We start from the raw sequence: 19,897 nt of genomic DNA on the forward strand, positions 1-19,897 counted from the left end.
GCGATGTTGAACATCTTTTTGTGTCCCTCTTAGCCCTTTGTATGCCTTATTTTTGTAAAATGTCTATTTAGGTCCTCTGTTCATTTTTAAATCACTTTTTTTTTCTATTTTCTGAATGAGTTACTTATATATTTTGAATATTAACCCCTTATGAGATGTATGACTTGCAAATATTTTCTCCCATTCTGTAAGTCGCTTTTTCATTTTATTGTTTCTTTTGCTATGCAGACACGTTTTAGTTTGATGTAGTTCCATGTGTTGATTTTTGCTTTTGTTCCTTGTGCTTTTGGTATCATATCCAAAAAAAATCATTGCCAAGACCAATACCAAGGAGACTTTTCCCCATGTTTTCTTCTAGGAGTTTTCCAATATCGGGTTTTATATTTAAATCTTTAATACATTACAAGTAATTTTACGAGCTATGTAAGACAGGGATCCAATCTTTCTTTCGCATGTGACTATCCAATTTTCCCAGCACAATTTATTGAAGGAAGTATTGTTTCCTTATTGAGTATTCTTAGCTTCCTTGTCAAATATTAGTTGACTGCATATGTGTGGATTTATTTCTGGGCTCATTATTCACTTCCATAGGTCTGTGTGTCTGTTTTCGTCCCACTATCATACTGTTTTGATTACTATAACTTTGTAAGATAGTTATAAGAGTCAGGAAGTATGATGCCTCCAGCTTTGTTTTTCTTTCTCCAGATTGTTTTGGATCTTCTGGAGTTTTTGTGGTTTCACACAAATTTTAGGATTTTTTAAATTTCTGTTAAAAATACCATTAGAATTTTGATAAGGATTTCCTTGAATCTATTAGATCACCTTGGGTAGTATGGACATCTTAAAAATATTAATTTTTCTAATCCATGAGCATGGAATATCTTTCCATTTATTGGTGTCTTCTTCAATTTCTTTCATTGATGTCTTATTAGTTTTTCTTGTACAGATTGTTCACCTGCTTGGTTAAATTTCTTCCTAAATAGTTCATTGTTTTTCATGCTATTATAAATGGGGTTATTTTTTAATTTCTCTTTTTAGATACTTCATTGTTAGTGTATACAAACAGAACTGATTCGTGTATGTTGATTTTGTATCCTGCAACTTCACTGAACTCATTTGTTAGTTCTAAGAGTTTTAGGGGGGAGTCTATAGAATTAGGTTGGTATTACTGAATAAGTTGAGTCATTTCTTTAAAGATTAGACTAAACTTGTTAATTGTGTTGAATCATTAACCTGACCTGTTTTCCTAGTTTTGAAACAGTTTGTAAAAGATGAAAAATTTCACTCTTTTATTCCTGGAGTTTTAGTTGATATTCTACTTAGTTGATATTTTGTTGATACACTACAGTCTTTTGAGTATCAGTGTGTGTGGGGGTGGGCAGTTAATGAGTTTAGTTATAAATTCTTTTGCAGTTACTGGTTTATTTTAATGAATTTCAATATTTATAATTTGTAATATCCAAAAATATCCTTTCGTGGATATTTTTGTGTTCATTGGTACAGAATTTTATACAGTATTATCTTAAAAATTTTCAAACGCCTGTGTACCCACTGTTGCTTTCCTGTCAACGTCAAGCTTTATCTTCTGTTTCTTTTTTAATTGTAGATTTCCAAAGTTTTAATCTTAAAATTTTTTTTCTTTTGAAGAACTAGGTTATATGGTATTGATCAAACCTATTATTTTGTGTTTGTTCTTATTGTCTTTGTCTTATTAATATCTGGCTTAATCTTATTCCTTCATTCTGCTTTCATTGGACTTATTTTGTTATTCTTTTCAGTGTCTTTTTTTCTTTTTCTTTTTTTTTTTTATTTCTTTTCAGCGTGACAGTATTCATTGTTTTTGCATCACACCCAGTGCTCCATGCAACAAGTGCCCTCCCTAATACCCACCACCTTGTTCTTTTGTCTTTTGGTGAAATCTTTTTCATTAAATTTCATCCCCTTTTATTTGAGGGAAAATTCACTTATGGCTATAAATTTCTTCCTGAGAATTTCTCTGGTTCCATATCCAGGTTTTGATACAGAGGTCATATATACATCCCACACATATTGCTGCATTTTTGTTACTGGGAGAAGAGTGTACTATCTGTGACCCCTCATGGGGGAGAGCAAGCATAAGAAAACCCACACATAGATTCCTCCTGACACCACCTATATCTTTTTCCCTTTTGACCCACAGTGTATCTTTTTGAGATTGTTGTAGTAAATCTTAGCCATGGGTGCAGCTGTCTGCTGAGTCCTGTGAATCTTCCTAGCAGATCTTCAAATGTAGGGATAGTCTTGGAAACCCGTGACCCACGTGGTTATTCAGTTCAAAGTATTTTGTAAGCTGTCTCTTTATTTTTTCCTTTATCCCAAGAATTATTTGGGAGTGAGTCTCTCTCAAACTTTCCTGCCATATGGATTTTCTGGCAACATGTTGATTTTTTTATGCTTATGGCAGTGTCATATGTGATTATGGCTTATATGAGAAGGATATTTTAGGTTTTTTTTGAGTTCAGTTGTGTCATGTTGCTCAATTTTCTAATTCCCACATGAATTTTTTAAAAGTATGTCCATTTTATGAAGATTCATAATTATGTGTGTCTACTTGTCTTAATTCTTTAGGCCTATTTGAGGAAGACTCCTAATTATGTTATTGAATTCTCCTTACCCTTGTTTACTTTTTGACTAATCTGTTGTTTACCAAAAGACTGTGATGTCTGTTATGATTATTAAAGATGTGTACCTTTTTAATACTTTTAAATATTTCTGTTAGCTTTTGCTGTATGTATTTTGAACATAGCTCATATTTATAAAGGTTCACCATTGTTATATTGGATTACTCCTTTTATCAGTATTAAGTATCCTTCTTGATCCCCTAGGAATTTTCACCTTGAAATCTCTTTTGTCTGTTGGTAATATTGCTTTGAAATCATTGTGTTAATACTTTTGCAGGTTATTTTTAGTATCTCTTTACTTTCAACAATTCTACATTTTTTTTTCAGGTTTGATTCTCGTAAATAATAATTGCTGGATTTTTTTTTAATTGTGTTATGTTAGTCACCACACAATGCATCATTAGTTTTTGATGTAGTGTTCCAAGATTCCTTGTTTACATATAATACGAAGTGCTCCATGCAATCCGTGCCCTTCTTGATGCCCAACACCAGGCTCACCCATCCCCTCCCCCCTCTAAACCCTCAGTTTGTTTCTCAGAGTCCACAGTCTCTCATATTTCATCCCCCCCTCCAATTTCCTTCTCTTCACTTTTCCTTTCCTTCTCCGAATGTCCTCCATGTTATTCCTTATGCTCCACAAGTAAGTGAAACCATATAATTGACTTTCTCTGCTTGACTTATTTCACTCAGCATGATCTTTTTTTTTTTTTTACCAACTTGATAGTCTTTGTCTTTAGAAGTCTCATAAAACTGCTCACATTTATCATAAATATGAATAAGTTTTGACTTATTATTACCATAGTTTTTTCTGGTTTTTTATTTGCTAAAAAATGTTTTAAACATTTTTTTTAAGATTTTATTTATTTATTTGACAGACAGAGATCACAAGTAGGCAGAGAGGCAGGCAGAGAGAGAGGGGGAAGCAGGCTTCCCACTAAGCAGAGAGCCCAATGGGGCTTGATCCCAGGACCCTGAGATCATGACCTAAGGGGAAGGCAGAAGCTTTAACCCACTGAGCCACCAAGGCACCTTTGTTTTAAACATTTTTTAAAAAGATTTATACCCATTCTAGACAGAGAGGGAGAGTGAGCGTGTGTGTATGTGGGCACAAGCCGGGGAACCAGGCAGAGGCAGAGGGAGACTCAAGTAGACTCCTGGCTGAGCACTGAACCGGATGCGGGGCTCGATCCCAGGACCCCGAGACCATGCTGAGCTGAAACCAAGAGTTGGTCACTTAACAGATGGAGCCACCCAGGCACTCCGCTAAAAAAAATTTTTAAGGCTTTCTTGCCTCTTTTAGTTAGATTTTGTTTTGCAAAATTTCCCCTCTTTTGTTTTGATAGTTGTACATTCATTGATTCTTTTTTTTCAGCTTGTGCACATTTTTAGCTCATATAAGAAACTTCTGTTTTCTTTTTCAAAAGTCTAGAGTCAAATACATCTATGTTCTACCCTTCATTTCAACAAGACAAGAAATTTAACATGCATTTATTTCCTTTTACACTCTCCTTTTCCCCCAAACTAACTCGCATGTTGACATCTTAAGGAGTTTCATTTCCAGATGGTTTAACCCACACTAATTTCAGTTCAGCAGTGTTTCAAATGATTACTTTGTTGTCATGTTTCTTACTCATTATCCTCTCCCAGACTTATTTTTCTCCTTGCTGAAATAATATCCTACAGTAATTCTTGCTGTATTCGTTCAAAGAATGAGGATGGTAAATTTTCTGGGGTCCTATATGTTTGAGAATGTCCTTAATTCTTAAAAGAAGCTGAATGGCTGAATTTATTCTACTGACTTTAGCAAGATCTGGTCCTCACCTCTTCCTCCTCACCACTTCTATTAAACCCAAACTAAGAGCTGCTAAAGCTTTAGCTTCACTCGTGCAAGCCCTGAATCCTATCCCCTGACTAATGCAGCCTAAGTTCCCCAGACTTTCCGAGAATCTGAACAGTGACTAATTCTCAGAACATAGCAAATCTTTGACCTTCATCAATTTAACATAGCAATTCTTGAGGCTCCAGTAGAATAGCTTTCTTGAGTTGTTCTGTTGTGATGATTTTAATAAAGGCTTAAGTTAACAGGATTTGGTTGGTTTTTCTTCTTTCACAAATTCATGCTTATTGTTAAAGGATAGTTTGGCTAAATATTTATTTCCTTAAGAATTTTTAGATTTTGTTCCCTTACCTCAGAGCACCCAGGGTTGCTGATGAGAAGTCTGTGTTCTGCAGCTGTCGGTTCCCTATTCTGGGGTTGGCACCTTTTCCTGCAGCCTTTGTGATTCCTTGGGGCCATGGCTTACCACTGTGGTTCTCTGTGTGCTTTCTTTCTTAAGGATCTGCACAGACTCTGATCCACCAAAAGTCCTTACTCTGTTTTTCACAAATCCCAGTGTACTTACTAATTTCTTTTAAAAAATAACAAATCATAATGACTTGGTATTAAAAGAGGAGATTTCAGCATGTGCTCAAATTAAAATGTTCTTTTGTGTGTGTGTTTGGATGGGTCCATATGAATCTATATTCCAGGGCAATAGAACAGAGTGTCCAGGGGAAGTCTTGTTTTTATTTTATAATTTTCTTATTTGAATTTCAGAGTCATAGTCTTGATTCAAAATGATGGCATACATAATCCATTGACCATCTTCCTGTTCCTTTCTTCTTCTTCTTTTTTAAGGTTTTATTTATTTATTTGAGAGACAGAGAGAGCAAGAGTGGAGGTGAGGTGGCAGAGGGAGAGGGAGAAGCAGACTCCTTGCTGAAGTGGGAGCCAGACACAGGCTCCATCCTAGGATTTCAAGATCATGATCTGAGATGAAGAGAGACACTTAACCAACTGAGCCACCCAGGCACCCAGACATCTTCCTTTTCTACCTCCAAATGCACCCAGCAGCTTCCCCACCTGCTCTGGTGCCTGTCTATGCCGTTTACTGGTGTGGACAGCATCAAGGGCTCCAAGCCCTCTGTTTGCAATTGGGTTTGCCCAGTAGGAGGTGAGAGAGAGTGAAATATTTATTCCCTGGCCTTTCCAACCACCCCCTACCCCCTGACATACCTGACTACCCTGTGTTGGTTCTGTCTTCCTACTGAAGACTACAGCTGCCAGGTGGTCCTCTGCACACAGAGACCCTCTCTTCCTCCTCTTGGGCCTCCAGGCCTGGGGTGGCAGTAGCTCCCAGGGGAGCCAGGCTGGAGCCCCACCTTCCATTGCTGGCTTCTGTACAACCTGCCTACATCTTTGTAATTCGTCCCTTTATTCAATTCTCTTCAAATTACTCAGTGTCATTTGTTTTTGCCCTCATCCCTGACCCAACCAAAGCAAAACCAGAAAAGAGACAAAAAGCCAAAGCGATAGCAAGTATTTAGGTAACTTAAATATATAGATTCATCTTTTGCTGTTTCATAACAGAATAAAATACTCAAGCAAGAATAAAGGCGAAGAAAGCTTATTTTTGTTGAAGGAACCATGCTACAGAGGGGGAAGTAAGAGTAAATATTTCCTGAGCACACTCGTCAATAGGAGTTCCTCTCCCTCTCCTTATTGACGCTGTCGCTGCGTTTCTGGGCTGCAGGGCAAGCAGGCATGAATGAAGTCTCACTGATGGGGGAGAGTGGGTGTTATGCAGCACTGTGAGCTCCTGCGGCAGAGGCAGAGATTTATAAAATCTCCGAGACAGAAGGGACCGCGGGGACTTTATAACGCGGCAGCGCCCGGCGCAGAACATAACCGTTTGTCATACAAGCCTAGATTTAATTTGTGTAGCAACTATATAAAAACCACCCCATGCTGCTGTTTCTTCAGTGTGCCTATTAAAAAAGATTCCAGTTGCTGGGGTGCCTGGGTGGCTCAGTGGGTTAAAGCCTCTGCCTTCGGCTCAGGTCATGATCCCAGGATCCTGGGATCGAGCCCCGCATCGGACTCTCTGTTCAGCGGGGAGACTGATTCCTTCTCTCTCTCTCTCTGCCTGCCTCTCTGCCTAGTTGTGATCTCTCTCTCTCTCTCTCTCTCTCTCAAATAAATAAATAAAATCTTAAAAAAAAAAAAAAGATTCCAGTTGCTAAAAAACAGTGCCGATTTTCTCACTGGCGTTTGGGAGAGTAGCTGGCAATGGCGAAGGGAACGTTCACTGAGTACTTGCTGTGTGCTGGGGACTGAGCCCCAAGCTTTACAGGTATCATGGTCCGCAACCCTCAGCTAGGTTCCGTAGTGGATCTCCTCCATGGTAGCGTAGGCCGTGGTGAATACTATCATTAATCCACTTTATGGATGAGGATAATAAGGCAGAAAGAAGTTAAGGGACTTGCCCTTCATCACAGGGCCATTCAAGTGATGGAGGCAGGATTCGAATGCATGCAAGTCGACTCTGAACTCCACACTCATCCATTACATTGTTTCTTCTTGTTATAACATCTATGCAGAAATATATATGTATGTATACTGTAGGAATATAGCTTTGTGCCTAACGATATACTTGCCTAACGATATACTATACATGTTGTTGTATGTCACTAAACACATAATGCTACTTTAAATGATGGCAAAATATTCAATTGTATCAGTAGGCCAGTTTGCTTAATCAATCTTATTGTTAGATATTAATTTGTTCTGCTATTTCCCCCAATAATCTCTTTCTGTACTGACTCCTCTCACATACTCACATTAGAACTTCTGATCCTGGTTTATTAAATTATATAGTTGATATATTGCAATTATTATTATTCTTAAATAGAGTATTAAGCATTACTATTAGAGAGTGGAGCTCTAGATAACTCTTTCTCCATTTTGCTTATCATTTATAATTTGTAATATTTCAATGTATTGTATAATAAGGAAATGAGATTGTTAGAGGTTTTATTCTTTAAGGTTTATTTTTAAGTCATCTTTACACCCACTGTGGGGCTCAAACTCACAACCCTAAGACTAAGAGACAGTCCTCCAACTACACCAGCCACGTACACCGGTTAGATTTTTTTTTAAACTTTTTATTTAAAAATATAAAGCTTAAAATATGCTTTAGCAATTCTGTCCCACAGTGGTTTCAACCATTGATCAACATATTGATCAAACTATAGATCAACAATAATCACCAATCCAGGCTAAGGTCATGGAGTTTTAGTTCTCCAAACAATGTTTGTCCTGAGCCTTTGTACCACTGTCAGTGTTCCACACCCTCTATGTAACCCCAAAACATTTCCAAGGATACTTATCAATCTTTCTCATTAAACAAATAAATGAAAGCCTCCCCCTGATTGTTCTGTATTTATTCCTGAAGCACATGCTTCAGCTGGGGAGCCTAATGGGTGTTAACAATTCACGGGCCTCCTTAGAAATGCTAGAAAGGCGCTCTTGTCTTCATTATAGGGGTGATGCCCTATTATCAATCAGGCCCCATCTTTCTGCATCATTTTTTGTGAGAGTTTGGTATCTTAAATCTAATGTGAATCACACACAGGTGCATTCATACCTGGGCTCCAATCAGGGCTTCAATTGTAGTGCGCTGATGTTTTACCCAACAAGAAAATAACCAGGGGAATGCATCTCTAAGACAGATTATTATTCTATTTGTAAAAGGGAATCTTGGGCATGCATCCGCAGAACTTACCCTCTATTCTTGGGATTCCAAAATGTAATTGTTTTCCTCATGAAGGATCTCATGCAAAATGACTGACCCAAAAGTGTGTGTGTGTGTGTGTGTGTGTGTGTGTGTGTGTGTGTGTGTGGAGAGAGAGAGGAACTGAGATTCCACTGTAGTCATTTACCTTAAGAAGAGAAATTTCGTAGCTCTATGTTTCACTGTTAAGCAGCCAAAACAGCTTCGAACATATTTCATCTACTAAAAGAACATGTGTTGGTGTGACAGAAATATTAATGAAAGAGTAACACCCAATTCTCAAGGTATTTTTTCTTTTATTTAAAATGTTAACTATCACAACACATTATACAATGAAATGAAGACCATAGAATCACGTGAAAACTTGTAGAACATCTGTATATAAGTCACAACACGTGACACATGCTGCAGGGATACCCTCTGATACCAAATCTTAGCACATTTCCACCAGGAAAACAGAGGAAGCACAACCCTCTGTGTGAGGTTCCTCTCTTTCAGCTGTGGCTGACGCGACTGCTTCCAGGAAACGAAGATGATTTCTTTCTTTGAGGAGCATATTTTTGTTTCACTGAACACTGTGCTTTGTTGAGAAATGACCACTGATGTCTACGTCTGAGGGGGTCATATTAGAATTATAACATACTTTCACAGCACGTATTGGCACAATATGAAAAATAAAGTTTTTTTTGAGTTTTCCACTCAAAACAATGATTATTAAATAAATAATTATTCCTCATGGTTCAGGTGTCATGTTACCTTTCATTGGCCACTGACCCACATGAGGCTCAATAAATTACATGAGGTGGTTTATTTGCGTCTTCGTTCATAATTCTGCATCGCGCTCCTGTCATAAGCCACTGAGAACAAAGAGAAGGCAGAGGGGTTCTTAAGAGGACTCACTGAGAGAGTTAAATAAGCTTCAGGACACACTGTAATTTATTAAAAACTCGCGAATGACTCTTCCCACCTCCACTGAAGTATTTCTAAGAGTTTTCTTTGCAAACCCTCCAGTCCTGCCTGTCTCTGTCCTGACTGGAAGTGGTCTAACCACAGAATCCTTGGATACTGAGGCCACCTGCCAGATACTTGGGGCCCCCCAAAGCATAGTTCCACAATCTACTGCAGTGTTAATTTTTCATAATTTTCTTAAGCAGTGGCAGACTCGTCCCCCTCGCCCCCATGGTGATTTATAGAAAGGATAATGCCTGAAGTATAGGAGTACTAATAATAGTAGGATGAAGGCAAAATGTGAGGCTTTTATTCTAGGACAGAGTCAATAGACTACAGACCATGGGCCAAATCCAGCCCACCACCTTTTCTTGAAAATAACGTTTTATTGGAATGTGGCCATACCCATTCATTTATGTATTGTCTATGGCTACGTAGAGAGATGGCATGGCTCACAAAATCCAAAATATTTGTTATCTGGCTCTTTACAGAAAGAGTTGGCTGGTTCCTATTATAGGAGTCCCAAATGGTGTAGGGGTCTCCTCCTATCTTGGGGATACCTTGCAATGATGGATTGTCATTGACGCTAAAAACAACTTCATTTTCAGTAGGTAGGGCAATTGTGCCATCCACATACGACAGTTTAACTTAGCTCCCAGCACCCTAATGGCCAGTGAAAGATTAATCACTGCCTCTAAAAGCACTTAACATATAGCTACAAGTGGGGCGCCTGGGTGGCTCAGTAGGTTAAAGCCTCTGCCTTCGGCTCAGGTCATGATCCCAGGGTCCTGGGATCGAGCCCCGCATCGGGCTCTCTGCTCAGCGGGGAGCCTGCTTCTTCCCTCTCTCTCTGCCTGCCTCTCTGCCTGCCTCTCTGCCTACTTGTGATATCTCTCTCTATCAAATAAATATTTAAAAAAAAAAAAAAAAAAAAAAAAACATATAGCTACAAGTAATTTAAGTGCTTTGACTGTCTGGAATGTTTAAAAAAGCCAAAAATTATACTATATTATATTATAATGCTATATGCAATTTTGAAGAGGTATGTAACCACAAAAGGGTAAGGATCAGACTACTGTGATCAGAATACTTAAGTATATTACTCATCATTTTAGTTAATTTATATACTTAGATTTACATTTTAGCAAAACGATGCTGCTTTTAAAAATTCATATATCCTGTATAAAATACTGAATTTAACAGAAACAGTAGAAAGCACTGTGGAAAGTATGTAGGAATCTTAGACGTCTCTCTAAACAATTTTCTCAGTGAGAACGATCTGCTGAGAGAGGAGGTAGGTGAGGGCTGTAGGGTGATCACTGTCCCTTTCCCGTCGTGAGCAGAGGCCCCGTTAGCATCCAACACCGGGTTCACGACAAACTGAATGCTTTACGTCAATCACGTATGCACTTCCGCGGTTGAACAGCCTGAGCCCCAAACCGGGCAGTTCTCAAGAAGGGAAACAGTCCAATTCTCATCCTGTTCTGTTTGTATCAGGAGGAGGACGACTAGCACAAGCTCAGTTCTGACAAGTTTTGCAGAGTTTGGTTATCTGGTCCCTGAACCATCTGAAACTGTACGTACGTTTTTGTGTTTATAAACCAATGAGGGTTTCTCTACGAAGCAGGTTTCTAGATTTCTCAGACTGTCAAAGGGGCCTGTGACCACAAAAAGTTAAACCGGATGGCTGCAGGACACAATCGTTACATTGCCTGAGTTGATCCTATGAAAAGATCTTTGACCCAATGTTTGCCCATTTTTTTCCTTTTATATTTTCTTAAAATGGAGGAGTGAAGATTGTGTCATAAACTGATCCCGATTCATTATAGTGATTCTATTCAGAACTACATGATTACTTGGCACACATTAATGGTATTTAATCTGTATAAATTGCACAATATCTATATTACTTGTAAAGTTAGCCATGTTCTGAAACCTGTATCAGTTCTGGAAATAAAAAGTTGATGACTAACATGATTATCAAGAAAACCACAGTTATAGAAGGGCTAGTTGTACCCTTCTGCTACAAGTAAAACCAGTGTGTTTAAATTTACATTCCATTTCCAAAAGCTGGAGGATTATACATATTAATAAAATAATTTAAAGTTTTTCATAAGACACACTGGTAACTTCTTTAAAATTTAAACTTGAGAAAAAATTTTTATACTTGAGCAGCCCCCAAGTTACTGAAAAAGAAATACAAACGTAGTGTCTAAATTTGGAACGTAGAGGGACAATGATAGGATACATCATTTTTTGCATGAATTTAACAGATAATTAAGCCAGCACTTCTTAGTTACAGATTTTCTAGGAACTTGAAATACCCTAAATGGATAAGGCAGCTGGTTACTTTCTAATTAGTTACTTGGAGTAATATTATAATTCTTTTTTCACTAAAGGTAAAATAGAGTTTGAATAGCTTTCCTGAGGAACCCAAGCTAATTGCTATAAAGGCCTGAATGTGCTTTACAGAAAAAATCAGTCTCTGTGAAAATGATATAGGGGTTATTTAACCTTGAAAATGGTATGATGAATGGGTTTTCAGTTATAGGTATATGGCATTTTTACACAGAAGATGGGAACTACAGAGAGGAAAGGAAATAGGCAGGCTTTAAGCCAAGGGAAGGACTTGTTGAAGATTAAGATGGGTTATGAGGATTGTGCCCCCCCCTTCTCCGTGGGGGTTTACAGCCAGAACTGATCACAGTCCCCCAGGATGACTTGATCCTGTTCCTTTCTGAAAGCACTGGCGTGCACTGGGTTATTGCCATACTCTCAGACATCCATCAGATGTTTCGAGTTTGAACTTTTATAACTTCATAAAGTATAAATGCATATATTAGTTTTATTTGTTTACTTTTGTGCTGGGAGACTGCCAGACATAATGTCATATAAGCTTTTCGAATGATCTTGGTAGTAAGTGAAAATTGGTCTTATTTCCCACATATCCCTCCCTGCTTAGTTCTGGAAAGTTCAGTGTGCTTATGTAACAAATACAAGGGAAAAAGTACTAGACTAGCCCAAGGATTCAGGTTAGGTAATGATTAAACAGGCAGACACTGGTAGGGCTGGTGTTTTGAGAAAGAAAGGTGCATCCTGAGTGAGATTAGCTTTATCAGTTACAAATTCATTCTTGGATTTGTTTACTGCAATTAGATTTTTTTTTCACCGTAAGTACTCATTTTAAGTTTATCATTCCTTTTTAGTACTTTAAAAACTATGCCTTAGAAAGAAAATAAGATATTTAAGATACTGTCTATTTTCAGTCATGGTTTTATACATACCAGAATTTAAAGCTCTTTTGCCCATTAGTCCAACAAAGGAATCTGTTTTATGCCCTGGAAAAATACATTTAGGGGTATTTTAATATGTATGTCTTTGAGGAAATAAACTGTTATAACTAGTACCGAAGAAAAGCAAGCTTTCGAATATATGCCTACATAATAAATACATAACCATTTCAAGTTTTGGTGAGCCTGAAGAAATGAAGATTTCTAATAAGTCTTACATTTGACATTAAAACAATACAATGAAAGCACTTTTCTTAATTTTATATCTAAATATTAGCAAGTAGAGTTTATTACATTTTACCTGTTTATATACAATGCCTTAAATATTGCTGCTATTTACACTAGTTTTGGTTTTTAGGGAGTCACTTTCACAGTTGGGTGACAGAAATATCCAGTGTGTGTCTTCGTGTACTATGTTGTATTTCTCAGGAACTGAACCTTAGTTAAGTCAGATCTGTGCACCTGATGATTATAAACTTCTAATAGGTCACTATTTTAATTTTACTGCATTTTTAATAATACCAGAAAGGTGTGTTAGTTTAGACATTAATAGAGTGTATTTATTTTCATTACATAGAAGTTAGCTATATATAATTTCCTTGGAAGTCAAATCTTTAGAACATAAATATAAATAAGATTTATATATTTTCAAAGATGAAGCCTTATGAGAAAGGTTACTATTTCAACTCTAGTGGGGAAAGGTCTCTTGCTTTATACCGTATTATTTGAGAATTGGACTGCTGTTTTAATGTGACCTTCTTTGCCAGCCAGTGGACCAAAATCTAAGTGGAGTTGTGGGTGGACCCTGGGGTAAATGCATATGGTTGAGATGGACTCATGGGACTTCCCATCAATTTGAGTTCCATTAACTGGGACACTGGGATCTAATGAACGTCAAGTGCCATAACTCTGCCATCTCTACTGCCCCAAGAAGTGTTTCATTGTACTTTAATAGATTGAGGGTCCCCATTCAATGATGGGATCAAAAAAACTGCATTTCTATCTATCTTTACCTCTATTATGGATTCTGTACTCATTTACTTAATCTTCTTAATTGGCTGCTGGATTACCTTAGATACTGTTATGAGATCTGGCATACTGAAATGTTAAGAGATGTCTAAAAATGCTTGTTTTTGTTTTTTTTTTTCCAGTGGAAGTGGTGGGGGGTAGGAGAGGATGAGGGGTGAAAAAGGAGAGGAATCTCTGGTTAGATTTTTACCCCTGGACTGAAATTCTTATCTAAAACTAACAATTTATAGGAGTTAAAGGATTTCTTCTGGCTTTCTTTCACAGCTAAAACAACAACAAATATTTATTATTTCACAGTTTCTGTGGGTCAGGAATTCAGCAACGGTTTAGCTAGGAATTAAAGGATTTTTAACATAATGCATCATTTTTTAAGTATCTAGGCCTAAGAAACAGAGTTTTAAAAAAAGTGCTCCGGACGTGATTAATATGAGTTTCCTCCATTCTTATACTGCCTTAATTAAAAATATTAAGTCCTAAGTTACAACGGAAAAGAAGATATAAAATGAAATTCAATCTAATTTGCATTTGGTAAATGTCAAAATAATTTGAAACTTACTTTTATGAGAGATCTGGCCATGTCCTAGAAGAAGGAAAGAGAAAGTTAGCAAGGGCAATAGATTTATTTTAAAGATGCTGTATTATATTTTCAGAAGAGAATTATAAAATAAGTTGATTTTTAACACATGTAACATTTCCCATTCATGTGCTATCCTGAGGAATATAGCAGAACCATAAATGCTAACCAAATTATTAATGATAAAAACAAAATAGCAACCAAAAGGAATATTTTAAAGTGCTTTCTATGGGCCACAGATTCAAACCCAGGACTATGAGACCCCTGAGGCCTAACATAATAACTGTTTGGCCACACCACCTGTTTTCTTTTAAGAAACACATCTCCAAGCTGGACCCCCAGGAGAGAGGGATACAAATCTTTATTTCTACTAAAGAGGCATTATCAAGAATCTGTATTTCAGCCCATAAAAGACTTTCTTCACTTTTCCTACATGTGCATTCACAATAGTAAAATAAAGATTTATAGAAATGTTTACCATAAAGAGCCTTTAACAGGGCCACTTGTTTTTCAATTGAGGAATCTGACAAAAGATGAATTGGTATTAACTGTTTACACTTTCCATTGATGGTGTGATGAATTCAAGGAAATTGAGTATTTCTATCATGAGACAGTAGGGAGCTAAATCTAATCTAAATCTAACCTAACCCCAAAGGTCTAAAATGGATTTCTGCAGGCGCTTAGACCACTCTGAGTACTACTCCCTGGAGGCCCCATGCCTTCCCCTTTGTCAGTTTGGATCTTGCATCAAGGGAGCACTCAGCTAAGGTTGCTTCCTGCTCTTGACGGGGTCACTCTAATTGTATGGGGCTGGCACAGAACAGTTCACCCTCCCTCAGCCGGCTTGTGCGTTTGTTAGTGGGGTGAGGGCCAGAGTCGCTCCGTGGGGGTATATCCATTTTAGGATGGAAATTTCTACTCAAAGAGCAAAAGAGACAGGGCGCTCTGAGAAGCAGTGAACGAGGACACTGGGCAGGTTGCTCAGAGACAGAGAGGGAGGGATGGCTGCCCATCTCACCAGCATCCCGTTTGCCCATTAATCCGAAGAACTGCTGAGGCTTGGGTCTCCGGGCGATTCTCTGCAGAAGATGCTCAAAGGGCTCCGGCAGCTCCTCCTGGGGGACAGACGCACAGACAGACGGGCCTGTAGGCCACCAGCACGCGGCGCCAGCCCTGGGCGAAGCTCGGAGGCGGGTGGTGGAGGCGCCAGGGCCGGAAAACCGGCCTGGCAGGGAGGCGGGAGAAAAGCCGGGTTTCCCAACGCGAGGGCTGAGTGGGGTCCCAGCCCTGGAATTTCCACCCCTCCCAGCAAAACTCGTGTCCCCGGGTCCCGCTTTCGCGGGTTAGCGGGAGACGCTGCGTCCCCCAGCCCTGCGCGCTCTCCGCTCTTTGCAGAGCCTGGAGACCCCCGCCCCCCACCCACTGCTCTGCCGCGCCGCCACCTGACTTTCTCCGATTCTGGCGCGGGCTTTGGAGACGCCTCGCCGCCCTAAATGCACACAGCTGTGTGTCAGGAGTGGGGAAGGAATGCTTTACTAGGGACCTGAACCGCGCCACTTACACTGTTCCCTCGAGGCGCGCTCCCTTGGGCCAATAGCCTGAGAGCCTTGTAAAGGAGTAAAATAAAAGTCAAGGCAGAAGTTAGCTTCCCACCCACCTCGCCCCTCGAAGACGCCAGCAGCTTGCCCTTTGCCCCAGCTTCTACCAGCGTTCGGCGCACCCCCTTCTGCCCCTGCCCAGCGTTTCCAAATGCCCGGTCCTTGCAACTAGACTGGAGTCTCCGAAATCCACCTTACCCCGGGATGAAACCTTGTGAGATTTCCAGCCTTGTGGGACCCCGGGCTCATCAGGGAGGGCATCATTCCTCCAGGGAGTTTCCGAGACCCGACGGTGCAGCCCCCGGGAGGAAACTTGGATCGTGGGCACAAAACCTCGTGAGGGGACCCAGGGAATGGCGTTCCTTTACATCCGCACCCCCCAACCCCACCCCCCACCCCGCGCTCCTCCACCGCCTCTGGTCGCGGTCGCGGTACCTGACAGGCTAACTAGAACGCTATCCTAGGGAAGTGACAGCGCCCAGGGCCTGGAAGAACGGCGCGGGCTGGGTCTTACCTTGATCTGGTCGCTGTCCGACCAGTCGGACCAATAATTCAGATCATCGCTGGTTCCGATTTCTTCGGCAAACAGTTGAGTGGAAACGAGAAAAAAGACGGCCAAGGCCACGAGGATTTTCATGCTGGATTTCTGGGAAGAACGGGGAAGAGACATTGGGGATGGCTATCCAAGAGGTGGGGCAGCATTATTTTTGGTCGCACAACGCAAGTCGGGGCTGATTGAACCAAGATAAAAAGCCTAAGGGATAACAAGCCTAAAGCATACCTTGTACCCTTTAGGAAAGAGAATCATGCCCCCAAGCTTCTCAAAGCCCCTTCTCCCTGGATCCCAACTCCCTCAGCCTCCAACCCAGCAGTCTACACATTCAAGCTGGGAGGCTCTGCAGGTGGGAAACAAAGAGGGACACTGGCATTTGGGATATCCGTCTCCCCAGTGTCCCTCCGCTGTCCTCCCACTGTCCCTCGCCCCAGCGGCCAGCCGGCACCTCGGAGAGATGCCCCGTGCAGGCACTTACTGCGGCGGGCAGGCCCGCAGGGTTCCTCCGGCAGCTCTGAGCGCACGCGGGGCGCTCAGTACTCGAGGTGGCCGCGGCGGTGGAGGAAGCAGTTGCGGCGCTCTCTTTTGCCGGCTCGGTGCGGCGCGGTATTTATCCAAGGCTCGACGAGTCTCAAGAACCACGTGACACGCTCCCCACGCGACTTTCTGCTCAATATTTAATTAACCGCCTCTTCTCCTTTCGCTTGCGTCTGATTGAGTTTCGGAGACGGTAACCCGTCGGTGCCCAAAACATCTGGACCCAATTGGGTTTGAAATGACGCAATTTTAGGAAAATCAAGATCTCTCCATCCAATCCCGAGCGTCCAGTCTTCTTCCGTCTGCTGATCTGACGCCCCCTCCCCTCTCCTTCTTCGGAACGCGGTTCCATGACACCTGAAATTACTCATCAAAATTGAACAAAGTGACTCATTCCTCGGACTTCCGCAACTTTTTCGTCCCTTGAGACGTCAGGATAAGTTGCACTTTTAAGGATGGCCAAATGACTTAAGGTATTAAGATATTGTCGTCGATAATCATGCTAAGAAGATCATTTTCAAAAGGGGGGTGCTTTTCTCTCCCTTTCTATTTCATCTGCAGAGTGTCTTTAAGTGTTTTTGAGATACAGTATCTTCTATGAGCAGAGGATCGTTCTCCCAAATCAACTACAATGCTTGGCGTTTCTCCGAATTGAGAAAGGATTTTCAGTTCTATAGCATTTCAGATGGTGGAAGCAGATTTATTTTACATTTTGGAGGAAGGAGAATTTAAACGTGGCAATACACGTAGAACTTTTATATCAGTGCCATTCTAGGGTATCTTTTGTTGCAAGCTAGCAAAATCCTCTTCCTTCTCCATTCCAGGAGCAGGGGTTGGAAGAGGACGTTTTGGCTTCTCTCGTACCCTTTCTCCCTGAAGACTAAGAAACTGGCAAGACAGTGTACAGGATCCTTCCTGGCTGTCATAAAGGACTCTACAGATCATTCATAGATTTCTCCTGTCAATGAAAATAAGTATAGTGAAGATGCTACCTGGACGGTCATTGACAATATGAAACTATTAGACAAATAGCATCTGTACAGAATCAGAGCTTTCCATGAGCCCATGGTTTCACCTTGCAGACACATTTCTTTCATCTCTAAATGAATTAGATGACTTATCTTGAGTGCAGTTGTTTTCTTCTCTTTACTAAGTAAGTACTATATTTTTCAATTAATTCTGATGTTTTTAGCATACTGCATAAAGGAAAAAAGTGTTTTTTTTTTTTACAATTCAGTTAAACTAGTAAATTTTTGCCTAATACCTGTTGTTTCTTAAATAATCCTGAATTTTGAAATGCCTCCATCTCTATCTCATTTATTTAGGCCCAGTCTTACAAGGTGAGGCATTCCTTTTTTGTTTTTCTGACTTTTTATGTGGAAAATTCAATACAAAAGTAGAGAGGCTCATTCACTTGAAACAATGTGCAAGTTTTACCCTCCTTATTTACCCTCCACTCAGATTATTTTGAAGCAAATCCTAGATATCACTTCAACTGTAAATATTTTTGTCGTCTATATAAATGGAAAGGATTTTAAAAAATAAAAACAGAACCATGCCATTATTAAACCTAAAAACGACATAAAATAAGTCCTTACAATATTAGCTATCCTGTTCATGTTCAAATACTCCTCGTTGTTTCATAAACCCCTCCATCACAGAGTTTAATAGTTGAAATCAGAATTGTAATGAAGTCCATACACTTCACTGATGCATATTTTTCTTTTCTTCTTCTTCTCCTCCTTTTTCCTCCTCCTCCTCCTCTTCTTCCTCCTCCTCCTCCTCTTCTTCTTCTCCTCCTCCTCCTTTTTAGATTTTATTTTTTTGAGGTGAAGGGAGAGAATGAGAGAGTGAGCAGTCAGGAGAGGGAGAGAGAATCTGAAGTAGATTCCATGCTGAGCGCAGAGCCCCACGTGGGGCTTGATCTCAGAAGCTGAGATCATGACCTGAGCCCAAACCAAGAGTCGGTCACTTAACAACGGAGACAGCCAGGTTCATATATTTCTTAGATGTTCCCTAATCCACAGTTCTTCCCTCTCTCTCCTCCCTGCCCCTGAAGTTTATGGATAAAACTGATCAATAAAGTGTACTACATTCTAGAGTCTGCTGATTGCCTCCTAATGGTTTCTTTACCTTTTCCTTCTGTCTTCTTCCCTGTTAATTGAGAGTTGTACCTAGAAGCTTGATCCCATGTAGGTTCGGTTTTTCTGACAAGACCATAAGTTGTTATGAAGTGCATGATATCTGGTTGTCTCTCCTTTTGAGATGTTAGCAGATATTGATGATCATTTTCTGGATACACTAATTCATTAGGACTTTCAAAATAATGTTAGTCTGATTTTGTCATTTATTCTTTATTTATTAGCTAGACTATTTCTTCCATATAAAGAGAAACTTTTTTCTCAACAGCTGTTTAGTTACTCCAAAACATAGTCAATTTAGGAAAGATAGGATAACTGCTTGATTACCTCCCTTTACCAATTTTTAAAATAATGATTTGTAAGTTAGCACATTCAAATATGGGCTCCTCTCCCCAAATTTAGGATTTTTATGACCTCATAGATTGAATTACATTTGAAGTATTTTACTCCTCAGAGAAGGATAGAAGGAAGCTTTCTAATTGTTGCTCAGTTTGTTCAGGTGACTTTTCAAATTGGTTCCTGAAATTTTTTATATGACTTAAATGGGCTTTAATGACTCTCTTGTTTTTTGGTCTGACAAGATATTTCAGGTTTAAGTTGTATATGTTCTGTCTCAGACCTGCAATTTGCATTTTAGGAGATTTTGTTTCTTTTGAATTAGAAATGATAATTAGAGATTATAATCTGGGCATTGTGGGTGCATATTGCCACTGAGCTCTTCATTGTTTCAAGACCTTTCCAATGAATAGAGCTGAAAATGTGTATGAGTGTGTGGGTGTGTATAAAATTGTGAATGAATGTATACTGACACTTTCTATTCAAATCAGGACACAGTATGATCTTCACCTTGTACCTGTCCTTCTATTTTGCTCCTTTTCTTCCATGCCAAAAAATCCCAGTTCCTGGTGACATCAACATGATTACTCATTTGCTTTATCTCAATACACAATGCCAA

At 39.8% G+C, this 19,897-nt stretch overlaps 1 protein-coding gene across 8 annotated transcripts; it reads right to left on the reverse strand.

Moving 5' to 3' along the window:
• Nucleotides 1–8,554: 8,554 nt before the first annotated feature.
• TAC1 (tachykinin precursor 1) lies at nt 8,555–16,945 on the reverse strand. 8 transcript variants are annotated; one of them, XM_046020077.1, is made up of 8 exons: nt 16,743–16,943; nt 16,226–16,357; nt 15,675–15,719; nt 15,132–15,228; nt 14,592–14,636; nt 14,096–14,119; nt 12,505–12,558; nt 8,555–9,129 (listed from the first exon to the last, which is right to left on the reverse strand). In XM_046020077.1, the coding sequence occupies exons 2-8, from the start codon at nt 16,346–16,348 to the stop codon at nt 9,080–9,082; spliced, it is 438 nt and encodes a 145-aa protein (XP_045876033.1). In that variant the 5' UTR covers nt 16,349–16,357; nt 16,743–16,943; the 3' UTR covers nt 8,555–9,079. The 8 variants fall into 8 exon arrangements, with proteins under 8 accessions (XP_045876033.1, XP_045876036.1, XP_045876034.1 ...); XM_046020080.1 differs by lacking the exon at nt 12,505–12,558 and having other exon boundaries at nt 16,743–16,945; XM_046020078.1 differs by lacking the exon at nt 14,592–14,636 and having other exon boundaries at nt 16,743–16,937.
• Nucleotides 16,946–19,897: the final 2,952 nt, after the last annotated feature.

This window comes from Meles meles, chromosome 10 (assembly GCF_922984935.1).
Source record: "Meles meles chromosome 10, mMelMel3.1 paternal haplotype, whole genome shotgun sequence".
Taxonomy (NCBI): Eukaryota; Metazoa; Chordata; class Mammalia; order Carnivora; family Mustelidae; genus Meles; species Meles meles.